This window comes from Dendropsophus ebraccatus, chromosome 2 (genome assembly GCF_027789765.1).
Source record: "Dendropsophus ebraccatus isolate aDenEbr1 chromosome 2, aDenEbr1.pat, whole genome shotgun sequence".
NCBI classification, from domain to species: Eukaryota; Metazoa; Chordata; class Amphibia; order Anura; family Hylidae; genus Dendropsophus; species Dendropsophus ebraccatus.
This window is the reverse complement of record NC_091455.1, coordinates 4,480,865-4,494,681: the sequence shown is the minus strand read 5'-3', so window position 1 is coordinate 4,494,681 and position 13,817 is coordinate 4,480,865. Positions and strand designations below refer to the sequence as shown.

At 56.0% G+C, this 13,817-nt stretch overlaps 1 protein-coding gene across 3 annotated transcripts in view; it reads left to right on the top strand.

The window, feature by feature from the left end:
* The first annotated feature begins 954 nt into the window (after positions 1–954).
* LOC138784254 (multiple epidermal growth factor-like domains protein 6) overlaps positions 955–13,817 on the top strand; it is a 47,132-nt gene continuing 34,269 nt past the window's right edge. For all 3 annotated transcript variants that reach the window (XM_069959768.1, XM_069959769.1, XM_069959767.1), the window contains exons 1-2: positions 955–2,420; positions 10,827–10,884. In XM_069959768.1, coding sequence (XP_069815869.1) covers positions 2,232–2,420; positions 10,827–10,884 — 247 coding nt within the window. In that variant the 5' untranslated portion in view covers positions 955–2,231. The remainder of the gene's footprint in view (positions 2,421–10,826; positions 10,885–13,817) is intronic.

Below are 13,817 nucleotides of genomic sequence, written 5' to 3'. Positions count from 1 at the left end.
AGTAGTCACCTGCAGTCCTATGTAACACTACAGATAACACAGTGATATCTCTGAGTACAGATAATGTAGTAGCTGTCACCTGCAGTCCTATGTAACACCACAGATAACACAGTGATATCTCTGAGTACAGATAATGTAGTAGTCACCTGCAGTCCTATGTAACACTACAGATAACGCAGTGATATCTCTGAGTACAGATAATGTAGTAGCTGTCACCTGCAGTCCTATGTAACACCACAGATAACACAGTGATATCCCTCTGAGTACAGATAATGTAGATGTCACCTGCAGTCCTATGTAACACCACAGATAACACAGTGATATCTCTGAGTACAGATAATGTAGTAGTCACCTGCAGTCCTATGTAACAGCACAGATAACACAGTGATATCTCTGAGAACAGATAATGTAGTAGATGTCACCTGCAGTCCTATGTAACAGCACAGATAACACAGTGATATCTCTGAGTACAGATAATGTAGTAGATGTCACCTGCAGTCCTATGTAACACCACAGATAACACAGTGATATCTCTGAGTGCAGATAATGTAGTAGTCACCTGCAGTCCTATGTAACAGCACAGATAACACAATGATATCTCTGAGTACAGATAATGTAGTAGCTGTCACCTGCAGTCCTATGTAATACCACAGATTACAGTGATATCTCTGAGTACAGATAATGCAGTAGTCATCTGCAGTCCTATGTAACACCACAGATAACAGTGATATCTCTGAGTACAGATAATGTAGTAGCTGTCACCTGCAGTCCTATGTAACACCACAGATTACAGTGATGTTGCAGTGAGCTATACCGTCACACGCTCAGCTCTGCTACATCAGTATTTGCTGCACTACACGTTTCGTCACCAGTTCTCCCCTCTTTCCATCCTATAATTATAAACTTCTGTCGCCCTCCCCCTCCCCCCGGGGATTTATTCCCTGGGAAGAAGCTCTAGGAGAGGAAGTGTCCGGACTTGTGATCCCCGGGGCCCCTGAGCCTGTCCGTACAGTGAGGAGCTCATCCCTGCCTGCGTCTCTGGGGGTCTCCTGCCTGCGTCTCTGGGGGTCTTCTGCCTGCATCTCTGGGGGTCTCCTGCCTGCGTCTCTGGGGGTCTCCTGCCTGTTTTCCTGGGGTCTCCTGTCTTGGGAGTCTCCTGTCTGTGTCCCCGGGGTCTCCTGTCTCGGGGTCTCCTGTCTGTGTCCCCGGAGTCTCTTGTCTCGGGGGTCTCCTGTCTGTGTCCCCGCAGTCTCTTGTCTCTGGGGTCTCCTGTCTGTGTCCCCGGGGTCTCCTGTCTCGGGGGTCTCCTGTCTGTGTCCCCGGAGTCTCTTGTCTCGGGGGTCTCCTGTCTGTGTCCCCGCAGTCTCTTGTCTCGGGGGTCTCCTGTCTGTGTCCCCGGGGTCTCCTGTCTGTGTCCCCGGGGTCTCCTGTCTCTGGGGTCTCCCGTCTCGGGGGTCTCCTGTCTGTGTCCCCGGGGTCTCCTGTCTGTGTCTCCGAGGTCTCCTGTCTCTGGGGTCTCCCGTCTCGGGGGTCTCCTGTCTGTGTCCCCGGGGTCTCCTGTCTCAGGGGTCTCCTGTCTGTGTCCCCAGGGTCTCCTGTCTCGGGGGTCCCCTGTGTGTGTCCCCGGGGTCTCCTGTCTGTGTCCCCGGGGTCTCCTGTCTCAGGGTCTCCTGTCTGTGTCCCCGCAGTCTCTTGTCTCGGGGGTCCCCTGTCTGTGTCCCCGCAGTCTCTTGTCTCGGGGGTCCCCTGTCTGTGTCCCCGGGGTCTCCTGTCTGTGTCCCCGGGGTCTCCTGTCTCAGGGTCTCCTGTCTGTGTCCCCGGGGTCTCCTGTCCAGGGGGTCTCCCGTCTGTATCCCCAAGGTCTCCTGTCTCTGGGGTCTCCCGTCTCAGGGGTCTCTTGTCTGTGTCCCCGGGGTCTCCTGTCTGTGTCCCTGGAGTCTCCTGTCTGTGTCCCTGTAGTCTCTTGTCTCGGGGGTCTCCTGTCTGTGTCCCCGGGGACTCTTGTCTCGGGGGTCTCCTGTCTGTGTCCCCGGAGTCTCTTGTCTAGGGGGTCTCCTGTCTGTGTCCCCGGGGTCTCCTGTCTCGTGGGCCTCGTGTCTCGGGGGTCTCCTTTCTGTGTCCCCGGGTCTCCTGTCTCGTGGGCCTCGTGTCTCGGGGGTCTCCTTTCTGTGTCCCCGGGTCTCCTGTAATCCACCCGCTCCTTTATGGATCCAGTGATCTGATATAACAGGATGAGATCCACCTGGACAATGACGTCATCACTCCTCCTCCTCCTCCTCCTGGGATCCTCTACCTGCAGTGATCCACTAACCACTCCTCAGGACCAGATCCCCTCAGATTCTGCTGTAATAGTGGAGGGAGCTGAGCGGGGGGCTGCAGGGACGGACGCCATCACTGACGGATCTGCAGCCGGACGGCCGGTGAGTAGAATCACAATATAGATGAATCCAGAAAATCCAAAGTTCCATTAATAAGATAATGGCGTCTGAAGGGGAAACACAGCGGATTTATATTTCGCGCCATTGTCTTATAAAGAATTATTCACCAATTTATTCCATGGAATAAGGATGTGACACAAGAGAAGAAGAGAAGTTCCTATTTGGTGCAAAAACCTTTGTTTGCAGTTACAGAGGTCGGACGTTTCCTGGGGGTCCTGACCAGGTTTGCAGACCCTGCAGCAGGAGTGTGTCCCCCTCCCCCATACACATCTTCTCCACAGCTTCCAGGTTTCAGGGCTGTCACTGGGGTCAGGTGTGGAGACTGGTGGCTGCTCCAGGACCATGAAATGCTTCTTATAAGTCGCTCCTAAGTTGTCCCGGCTGTGTGTTTCCTCCTTAGTTGTCCCGGCTGTGGGTTTCCTCCTTAGTTGTCCCGGCTGTGGGTTTCCTCCTTAGTTGTCCTGGCTGTGGGTTTCCTCCTTAGTTGTCCCGGCTGGGGGTTTCCTCCTTAGTTGTCCCGGCTGTGTGTTTTCTCCTCAGTTGTCCCGGTTGGGGGTCTCCTCCTTAGTTGTCCCGGCTGGGCGTTTTCTCCTCAGTTGTCCCGATTGGGGGTCTCCTCTTTTGTTGTCCCGGCTGTGGGTTTCCTCCTTTGTTGTCCCGGCTGTGTTTTTCATCCTTAGTTGTCAAGGCTAGGGGGTTCCCTCCTTAGTTGTCCTGGCTGTGGGTTTCCTCCTTAGTTGTCCCGGCTGTGGGTCTCCTCCTTAGTTTTCCCGGCTGTGGGTTTCCTCCTTAGTTGTCCCGGGTGTGTGTCTCCTCCTTAGTTGTCCCGGCTGTGGGTCTTCTCCTTAGTTGTCCTGGCTGTGGGTTTCCTCCTTAGTTGTCCCGGCTGTGTGTTTCCCCCTTAGTTGTCCCGGCTGTGGGTTTCCTCCTTAGTTGTCCCGGGTGTGTGTCTCCTCCTTAGTTGTCCCGGCTGTGGGTCTTCTCCTTAGTTGTCCTGGCTGTGGGTTTCCTCCTTAGTTGTCCCAGCTGTGTGTTTCCCCCTTAGTTGTCCCGGCTGTGGGTTTCCTCCTTAGTTGTCCCGGCTGTGGGTTTCCTCCTTAGTTGTCCCGGCTGTGGGTTTCCTCCTTAGTTGTCCTAGCTGTGGGTTTCCTCCTTAGTTGTCCCGGCTGTGGGTTTCCTCCTTAGTTGTCCCGGCTGGGGGTTTCCTCCTTAGTTGTCCCGGCTGTGTGTTTCCTCCTTAGTTGTCCCGGCTGTGGGTTTCCTCCTTAGTTGTCCGGGCTGTGTGTTTCCTCCTTAGTTGTCCCAGCTGTCGGTCTCCTCTTTAGTTGTCCCGGCTGTGTTTTTCATCCTTAGTTGTCCAGGCTAGGGGGTTCCCTCCTTAGTTGTCCTGGCTGTGGGTTTCCTCCTCACTTGTTGCGGCTGGGGGTTTCCTCCTTAGTTGTCCCGGCTGTGGGTCTCCTCCTTAGTTGTCCCGGCTGTGGGTTTCCTCCTTAGTTGTCCCGGGTGTGTGTCTCCTCCTTAGTTGTCCCGGCTGTGGGTCTTCTCCTTAGTTGTCCTGGCTGTGGGTTTCCTCCTTAGTTGTCCCGGCTGTGTGTTTCCCCCTTAGTTGTCCCGGCTGTGTGTTTCCTCCTTAGTTGTCCCAGCTGTGTGTTTCCCCCTTAGTTGTCCCGGCTTTGGGTTTCCTCCTTAGTTGTCCCGGCTGTGGGTTTCCTCCTTAGTTGTCCTAGCTGTGGGTTTCCTCCTTAGTTGTCCCGGCTGGGGGTTTCCTCCTTAGTTGTCCCGGCTGTGTGTTTACTCCTTAGTTGTCCCGGCTGTGGGTTTCCTCCTTAGTTGTCCCGGCTGTGTATTTCCTCCTTAGTTGTCCGGGCTGTGTGTTTCCTCCTTAGTTGTCCCAGCTGTCGGTTTCCTCATTAGTAGTCCCGGCTGTGTGTCTCCTCCTTAGTTGTCCCGGGGTTGTGTCTCCTCCTTAGTTGTCCCGGCTGTGGGTCTCCTCCTTAGTTGTCCCGGCTGTGGGTTTCCTCCTTAGTGGTCCTGGCTGTGGGTTTCCTCCTTAGTTGTCCTGGCTGTGTGTTTCCTCCTCACTTGTCCCGGCTGTGGATTTCCTCCTTAGTTGTCCCGGCTGTGGGTTTCCTCCTTAGTTGTCCTGGCTGTGTGTCTCCCCCTTAGTTGTCCCGGCTGTGTGTTTCCTCCTTAGTTGTCCCAGCTATGTGTTTCCCCCTTAGTTGTCCCGGCTGTGGGTTTCCTCCTTTGTTGTCCCCACTGTGGGTTTCCTCCTTAGTTGTCCGGTCAGTGTGTTTCCTCCTCAGTTGTCCCGGCTGTGGGTTTCCTCCTTTGTTGTCCCCACTGTGGGTTTCCTCCTCAGTTGTCCCGGTTGGGGTTCTCCGCCTTAGTTGTCCCGGCTGTGGGTTTCCTCATTTGTGGTCCCGGCTGTGTGTTTCATCCTTAGTTGTCCCGGCTGTGTGTCTCCTCCTCACTTTTTTCTGCTGGGGGTTTCCTCCTTAGTTGTCCTGGCTGGGGGTTTCCTCCTCACTTTTTTCGGCTGTGGGTTTCCTCCTTAGTTGTCCCGGCTGTGAGTTTCCTCATTAGTTGTCCCGGCTGTGTGTTTCATTCTTAGTTGTCCCGGCTGTGAGTTTCATTCTTAGTTGTCCCGGCTGTGGGTTTCATTCTTAGTTGTCCCGGCTGTGTGTTTCCTCCTTAGTTGTCCTGGCTGTGGGTTTCCTCCTCACTTGTCCCGGCTGTGTGTTTCCTCCGTAGTTGTCCCGGCTGTGGGTTTCCTCCTTGGTTGTCCCGGCTGTGTGTCTCCTCCTCAGTTGCCCCGGCTATGGGTTTCCTCTTTAGTTGTCCCGGCTGGGGGTTTCCTCCTTAGTTGTCCCGGATGTGTGTTTCCTCCTTAGTTGTCCCGGCTGTGTGTTTCCTTCTTAGTTGTCCCGGCTGTGGGTTTCCTCCTTAGTTTTCCCGGCTGTGGGTTTCCTCCTTAGTTGTCCCGGCTGTGGGTTCCCTCCTTAGTTGTCCCGGCTGTGGGTCTCCTCCTTAGTTGTCCCGGCTGTGGGTTCCCTCCTTAGTTGTCCCGGCTGTGGGTCTCCTCCTTAGTTGTCCCGGCTGTGGGTTTCCTCCTTAGTTGTCCCGGCTGTGGGTTTCCTCCTTAGTTGTCCCGGCTGTGGGTTCCCTCCTTAGTTGTCCCGGCTGTGGGTCTCCTCCTTAGTTGTCCCGGCTGGGGGTTTCCTCCTTAGTTGTCCTGGCTGTGGGTTTCCTCTTTAGTTTTCCCGGCTGTGGGTTTCCTCCTTAGTTGTCCTGGCTGTGTGTTTCCTCCTTAGTTGTCCCGGCTGGGGATTTCCTCCTTAGTTGTCCCGGCTGGGGGTTTCCTCCTTAGTTGTCCCGGCTGTGTGTTTTCTCCTTAGTTGTCCCGGCTGGGGGTTTCCTCCTTTGTTGTCTCGTCTGGGGATTTCCTCCTTAGTTGTCCCGGCTGTGGGTTTCCTCCTTAGTTGTCCTGGCTGTGTGTTTCCTCCTCACTTGTCCCGGCTGTGGATTTCCTCCTTAGTTGTCCCGGCTGTGGGTTTCCTCTTTAGTTGTCCCGGCTGTGTGTTTCCTCCTTAGTTGTCCCAGCTATGTGTTTCCCCCTTAGTTGTCCCGGCTGTGGGTTTCCTCCTTTGTTGTCCCCACTGTGGGTTTCCTCCTTAGTTGTCCGGTCAGTGTGTTTCCTCCTCAGTTGTCCCGGCTGTGTGTTTCCTCCTTAGTTGTCCCGGCTGTGGGTTTCCTCCTTAGTTGTCCCGGCTGTGGGTTTCCTCCTCAGTTGTCCCGGTTGGGGTTCTCCGCCTTAGTTGTCCCGGCTGTGGGTTTCCTCCTTAGTTGTCCCGGCTGTGTGTTTCTTCCTTAGTTGTCCCGGCTGTGTGTTTCCTCCTTAGTTGTCCCGGTTGTGGGTCTCCTCCTTAGTTGTCCCGGCTGTGTGTTTCCTCCTTAGTTGTCCTGGCTGTGGGTTTCCTCCTCACTTGTCCCGGCTGTGTGTTTCCTCCTCACTTGTCCCGGCTGTGTGTTTCCTCCGTAGTTGTCCCGGCTGTGGGTTTCCTCCTTGGTTGTCCCGGCTGTGTGTCTCCTCCTCAGTTGCCCCGGCTATGGGTTTTCTCTTTAGTTGTCCCGGCTGGGGGTTTCCTCCTTAGTTGTCCCGGCTGTGTGTTTCCTCCTTAGTTGTCCTGGCTGTGGGTCTCCTCCTTAGTTGTCCCGGCTGTGGGTTTCCTCCTCACTTGTCCCGGCTGTGTGTTTCCTCCTCACTTGTCCCGGCTGTGGATTTCCTCCTTAGTTGTCCCGGCTGTGTGTTTCCTCCTTAGTTGTCCCGGCTGTGTGTTTCCTTCTTAGTTGTCCCGGCTGTGGGTTTCCTCCTTAGTTTTCCCGGCTGTGGGTTTCCTCCTTAGTTGTCCCGGCTGTGGGTTTCCTCCTTAGTTGTCCTGGCTGTGGGTTTCCTCCTTAGTTTTCCCGGCTGTGGGTTTCCTCCATAGTTGTCCTGGCTGTGTGTTTCCTCCTTAGTTGTCCCGGCTGGGGGTTTCCTCCTTAGTTGTCCCGGCTGGGGGTTTCCTCCTTAGTTGTCCCGGCTGTGTGTTTTCTCCTCAGTTGTCCCGGTTGGGGGTTTCCTCCTTTGTTGTCTCGTCTGGGGATTTCCTCCTTAGTTGTCCCGGCTGTTGGTCTCCTCCTTAGTTGTCCCGGCTGTGTGTTTCCTCCTTAGTTGTCCCGGCTGTGGGTTTCCTCCTTAGTTGTCCCGGCTGTGGGTTTTCTCCTTAGTTGTCGCGGCTGTGGGTTTCTTCCTTAGTTTGTCCCGGCTGTGTGTTTCCTCCTTAGTTGTCCCGGCTGTGGGTCTCCTCCTTAGTTGTCCCGGCTGTGGGTTTCCTCCTTAGTGGTCCCGGCTGTGGGTTTTCTCCTTAGTTGTCCCGGCTGTGGGTTTCCTCCTTAGTTGTCCCGGCTGTGTGTTTCCTCCTTAGTTGTCCCGGCTGTGTGTCTCCTCCTTAGTTGTCCCGGCTGTGGGTTTCCTCCTTAGTTGTCCCGGCTGTGGGTTTCCTCCCTAGTTGTCCCTGCTGTGGGTTTCCTCCCTAGTTGTCCCGGCTGTGGGTCTCCTCCTTAGTTGTCCCAGCTGCGGGTTTCCTCCTTAGTTGTCCCGGCTGTGTGTTTCCTCCTTAGTTGTCCTGGCTGTGGGTTTCCTCCTATGTTGTCTCGGCTGGGGATTTCCTCCTTAGTTGTCCCAGCTGTGGGTTTCCTCCTTAGTGGTCCCGGCTGTGGGTTTCCTCCTTAGTTGTCCCGGCTGTGGGTTTCCTCCTTAGTTGTCCCGGCTGTGTGTTTCTTCCTTAGTTGTCCCGGCTGTGTGTTTCCTCCTTAGTTGTCCCGGTTGTGGGTCTCCTCCTTAGTTGTCCCGGCTGTGGGTTTCCTCCTTAGTGGTCCCGGCTGTGGGTTTCCTCCTTAGTTGTCCCGGCTGTGGGCCTCCTCCTTTGTTGTCCCGGCTGTGGGTTTCCTCCTTAGTTGTCCCGGCTGTGTGTTTCTTCCTTAGTTGTCCCGGCTGTGTGTTTCCTCCTTAGTTGTCCCGGTTGTGGGTCTCCTCCTTAGTTGTCCCGGCTGTGGGTTTCCTCCTTAGTTGTCCCGGCTGGGGGTTTCCTCCTTAGTTGTCCCGGCTGTGGGTTTCCTCCTCACTTGTCCCGGCTGTGTGTTTCCTCCTCACTTGTCCCGGCTGTGTGTTTCCTCCGTAGTTGTCCCGGCTGTGGGTTTCCTCCTTGGTTGTCCCGGCTGTGTGTCTCCTCCTCAGTTGCCCCGGCTATGGGTTTTCTCTTTAGTTGTCCCGGCTGGGGGTTTCCTCCTTAGTTGTCCCGGCTGTGTGTTTCCTCCTTAGTTGTCCTGGCTGTGGGTCTCCTCCTTAGTTGTCCCGGCTGTGGGTTTCCTCCTCACTTGTCCCGGCTGTGTGTTTCCTCCTCACTTGTCCCGGCTGTGTGTTTCCTCCGTAGTTGTCCCGGCTGTGTGTCTCCTCCTCAGTTGCCCCGGTTATGGGTTTCCTCTTTAGTTGTCCCGGCTGGGGGTTTCCTCCTTAGTTGTCCCGGCTGTGTGTTTCCTCCTTAGTTGTCCCGGCTGTGTGTTTCCTTCTTAGTTGTCCCGGCTGTGGGTTTCCTCCTTAGTTTTCCCGGCTGTGGGTTTCCTCCTTAGTTGTCCCGGCTGTGGGTTTCCTCCTTAGTTGTCCTGGCTGTGGGTTTCCTCCTTAGTTTTCCCGGCTGTGGGTTTCCTCCATAGTTGTCCTGGCTGTGTGTTTCCTCCTTAGTTGTCCCGGCTGGGGGTTTCCTCCTTAGTTGTCCCGGCTGGGGGTTTCCTCCTTAGTTGTCCCGGCTGTGTGTTTTCTCCTCAGTTGTCCCGGTTGGGGGTTTCCTCCTTTGTTGTCTCGTCTGGGGATTTCCTCCTTAGTTGTCCCGGCTGTGGGTCTCCTCCTTAGTGGTCCCGGCTGTGGGTTTCCTCCTTAGTTGTCCCGGCTGTGGGTTTTCTCCTTAGTTGTCGCGGCTGTGGGTTTCTTCCTTAGTTTGTCCCGGCTGTGTGTTTCCTCCTTAGTTGTCCCGGCTGTGGGTCTCCTCCTTAGTTGTCCCGGCTGTGGGTTTCCTCCTGAGTGGTCCCGGCTGTGGGTTTTCTCCTTAGTTGTCCCGGCTGTGGGTTTCCTCCTTAGTTGTCCCGGCTGTGTGTTTCCTCCTTAGTTGTCCCGGCTGTGTGTCTCCTCCTTAGTTGTCCCGGCTGTGTGTCTCCTCCTTAGTTGTCCCGGCTGTGGGTTTCCTCCCTAGTTGTCCCGGCTGTGGGTTTCCTCCCTAGTTGTCCCGGCTGTGGGTTTCCTCCCTAGTTGTCCCGGCTGTGGGTCTCCTCCTTAGTTGTCCCAGCTGCGGGTTTCCTCCTTAGTTGTCCCGGCTGTGTGTTTCCTCCTTAGTTGTCCTGGCTGTGGGTTTCCTCCTATGTTGTCTCGGCTGGGGATTTCCTCCTTAGTTGTCCCAGCTGTGGGTTTCCTCCTTAGTGGTCCCGGCTGTGGGTTTCCTCCTTAGTTGTCCCGGCTGTGGGTTTCCTCCTTAGTTGTCCCGGCTGTGTGTTTCTTCCTTAGTTGTCCCGGCTGTGTGTTTCCTTCTTAGTTGTCCCGGTTGTGGGTCTCCTCCTTAGTTGTCCCGGCTGTGGGTTTCCTCCTTAGTGGTCCCGGCTGTGGGTTTCCTCCTTAGTTGTCCCGGCTGTGGGCCTCCTCCTTTGTTGTCCCGGCTGGGGGTTTCCTCCTTAGTTGTCCCGGCTGTGGGTCTCCTCCTTAGTTGTCCCAGCTGGGGGCTTCCTCCCTAGTTGTCCCGGCTCTGTGTTTCCTCCTTAGTTGTCCCGGCTGTGGGTTTCCTCCTTAGTTGTCCCGGCTGGGTTTTTTCTCCTCACTTGTTCTGGCTGTGGGTTTCAAGTCATGGTTAGCTGGGAGACCTGGCCACCACCCATTTTTAATGCTCCAAAGGCTGTATTACACAGGCTTATGCCACACCTTAGTGAGTCTTACTCTGGCTTTGGTAGAGGAAGGACACAAGCCAGAACTTTCCCTGCAGTAACCAAGTAGGGCCCTGGCTTATGCCAGGTCCCCTGTGGACAGTTCTGATTGGTCTCTGTAGAGAACGGACACACCTGAGACACCTTAGCACTTGTTTCTTGAAAGCAGCACTTCTATACACTATGTAGTGCTGAACGCACACTCAGAGCTGACAAGTCAGGGATCTTCCCAACCCTTCGAGTAGCAGTCTAACCAGGGCAGTATCCTGAAGAAACTGATCCGAAACTGATCCGAATAGAGCAAAGTTGCTAGAATCCTAGGGGTGGATCACAACTCCACTCCGGACCACGGTGATAAGCGCTCAAGGGACCCATAGAATGCCCAGCAGGTCACTGACCACAGGGGAAAGGATATTGCCAGCCTATCTCAAATAAAAGCAGGTGTGCCACCATACCTCTGTGCCCAACCGGCACTGGCGTCACGACAACATAACACTTAGCTGAGCTATTCCCCGACCAACTACCACAGGAGTGGAGTCACACTTCACCATCTGGCAAGTGACCGGTCGTCCACCACAGCCATGGTGCGTATGATGAGTGTGTGGATGAAACAGGTGCAGGTAATCCAGGTAATGAGGGCAGAGGAGGAAGAGGAGCTTCTTATAGAGAAACTAACAGCTCTGTGAGAGGCAGAAGTCCTGCCCGTCGCTCAGTGGCCAAATCTTATTTCATGGGAAAAAATGGTGAATAATTACACGTGTGATTATCTGGAACCGTCTATAGATTCTGTATCAAATACTCCCCCCCCCCATAAGAGAGGTCGGCATATATGAGGGTCCGGGACTATTATTATGAGGGATTTCTCTCCACTATATCTTGCAGGATTCCGGTGACCCCATTAGCAGAAGCTCTGAGGACAGGGCCCCCCGTCCCCCTGGAGGTGAGTGCACACAGTGAGAGCAGGGACTCCGGGAGCAGAGGGAGACATCATAAGGGTCCGGAGGAAACTGAGGAGGACAGAGGGGTCCGGAGGAAACAGAGGAGGACAGAGGGGTCCGGAGGAAACAGAGGAGGACAAAGGGGTCCGGAGAAAACAGAGGAGGACAGAGGGGTCCGGAGGAAAGAGAGGAGGACAGAGGGGTCCGGAGGAAAGAGAGGAGGACAGAGGGGTCCGGAGGAAACAGAGGAGGGCAGAGGTGTCCGGAGGAAACTGAGGAGGACAGAGGGGTCCGGAGGAAACAGAGGAGGACAGAGGTGTCCGGAGGAAACTGAGGAGGACAGAGGGGTCCGGAGGAAACAGAGGAGGACAAAGAGGTCTGGAGGAAACAGAGGAGGACAGAGGGGTCCGGAGGAAACAGAGGAGGACAGAGGGGTCCGGAGGAAACAGAGGAGGACAGAGGGGTCCGGAGGAAACAGAGGAGGGCAGAGGTGTCCGGAGGAAACAGAGGAGGGCAGAGGTGTCCGGAGGAAACAGAGGAGGGCAGAGGGGTCCGGAGGAAGCTGAGGAGGACAGAGGGGTCCGGAGGAAACAGAGGAGGACAAAGAGGTCTGGAGGAAACAGAGGAGGACAGAGGGGTCCGGAGGAAACAGAGGAGGACAGAGGGGTCCGGAGGAAACAGAGGAGGACAGAGGGGTCCGGAGGAAACAGAGGAGGACAGAGGGGTCCGGAGGAAACAGAGGAGGGCAGAGGTGTCCGGAGGAAACAGAGGAGGGCAGAGGGGTCCGGAGGAAACTGAGGAGGACAGAGGGGTCCGGAGGAAACAGAGGAGGGCAGAGGTGTCTGGAGGAAACAGAGGAGGGCAGAGGGGTCCGGAGGAAACTGAGGAGGACAGAGGGGTCCGGAGGAAACAGAGGAGGGCAGAGGTGTCCGGAGGAAACAGAGGAGGGCAGAGGGGTCCGGAGGAAACTGAGGAGGACAGAGGGGTCCGGAGGAAACTGCTGAGGAGAGAGGGGTCCGGAGGAAACTGAGGAGGACAGAGGGGTCCGGAGGAAACTGAGGAGGACAGAGGGGTCCGGAGGAAACTGAGGAGGACAGAGGGGTCAGGAGGAAACAGAAGAGGACAGAGGGGTCCGGAGGAAACAGAAGAGGACAGAGAGGTCCGGAGGAAACAGAAGAGGACAGAGGGGTCCGGAGGAAACAGAAGAGGACAGAGGGTTCCGGAGAAAACAGGGGTCCGGAGGAAACAGAGGACAGAGGGGTCCGGAGGAAACAGAGGGGTCCGGTGGAGGACAGAGGGGTCCGGAGGAAACAGAGGAGGACAGAGGGGTCTGGAGGAAACAGAGGACAGAGGAGTCCGGAGGAAACAGAGGGGTCCAGAGGAAACAGAGGAGGACAGAGGGGTCCGGAGGAAACAGAGGAGGGCAGAGGGGTCCGGAGGAAACAGAGGAGGACAAAGGGGTTCGGAGGAAACAGAGGAGGACAGAGGGGTCCGGAGGAAACAGAGGAGGACAGAGGGGTCCGGAGGAAACAGAGGAGGGCAGAGGTGTCCGGATGAAACAGATGGGGACAGAAGAGTCCGGAGGAGGACAGAGGGGTCCGGAGGAAACAGAGGAGGACAGAGGGGTCCAAAGAAAAAAGAGGGGTCCGGAGGAAACAGAGGATGGAGGAGTCCGGAGAAAACAGAGGGGTCCGGAGGAAACAGAGGGGTCCAGAGGAAACTGAGGAGGACAGAGGGGTCCAGAGGAAACAGAGGAGGACAGAGGGGTCCAGAGGAAACAGAGGAAGACAGAGGGGTCCGGAGGAAACAGAGGAGGTCATAGGGGTCTGGAGGAAACAGAGGACAGAGAGGTCCGGAGGGAACAGAGGAGGACAGAGGGGTCCAGAGGACAGAGGAGTCCGGAGAAAACCGAGGGGTCCGGAGGAAACAGAGGGGTCCGGAGGAAACAGAGGAGGACAGAGGGGTCCGGAGGAAACAGAGGAGGACAGAGGGGTCCGGAGGAAACAGAGGAGGTCATAGGGGTCAGGAGGAAACAGAGAACAGAGAGGTCCGGAGGGAACAGAGGAGGACAGAGGGGTCCGGAGGAAACAGAGGAGGACAGAAGGGTCTGGAGGAAACAGAGGAGGACAGATGGGTCCGGAGAAAGCAGAGGAGGGCAGAGGGGTCCAGAGGAAACAGAGGAGGACATAGGGGTCCGGAGGAAACAGAGGAGGACAGAGGGGTCCGGAGGAAACAGAGGAGGACAGAGGGGTCCGGAGGAAACAGGGGAGGACAGAGGGGTCCGGAGGAAACAGAGGAGGACAGAGGAGTCCGGAGGAAACAGAGGAGGACAGAGGAGTCCGGAGGAAACAGGGGAGGACAGAGGGGTCCGGAGGAAACAGAGGAGTCCAGAGGATACAGAGGAGGACATAGGGGTCCGGATAAAACAGAGGGGTCCGGAGGAAATAGAGGAGGGCTAAGGGGTCCGGAGAAAGCAGAGGAGGGCAAAGGGATCCGGAGGAAACAGAGGGGTCTGGAGGAAACAGAGGAGGGCAGAGGGGTCCGGAGGAAACAGAGGAGGACAGAGGGGTCCGGAGGAAACAGAGGGGTCCGGAGAAAACAGAGGAGGACAGAGGGGTCCGGAGGAAACAGAGGAGGACAGAGGGGTCCAGAGAAAACAGAGGGGTCCGGAGAAAACAGAGGAGTCCGGAGGAAACACAGGAGGACAGAGGGGTCCGGAGGAAACAGAGGGGTCCGGAGGAAACAAAGGAGGACAGAGGGGTCCGGAGGAAACAGAGGAGGACAGAGGGGTCCGGAGGAAACAGAGGAGGACAGAGGGGTCCGGAGGAAACAGAGGAGGGCAGAGGGGTCCGGAGGAAACAGAGGAGGACAGAGGGGTCCGTAGGAAACAGAGGGGTCCGGAGGAAACAGAGGAGGACAGAGGGTTCCAGAGAAA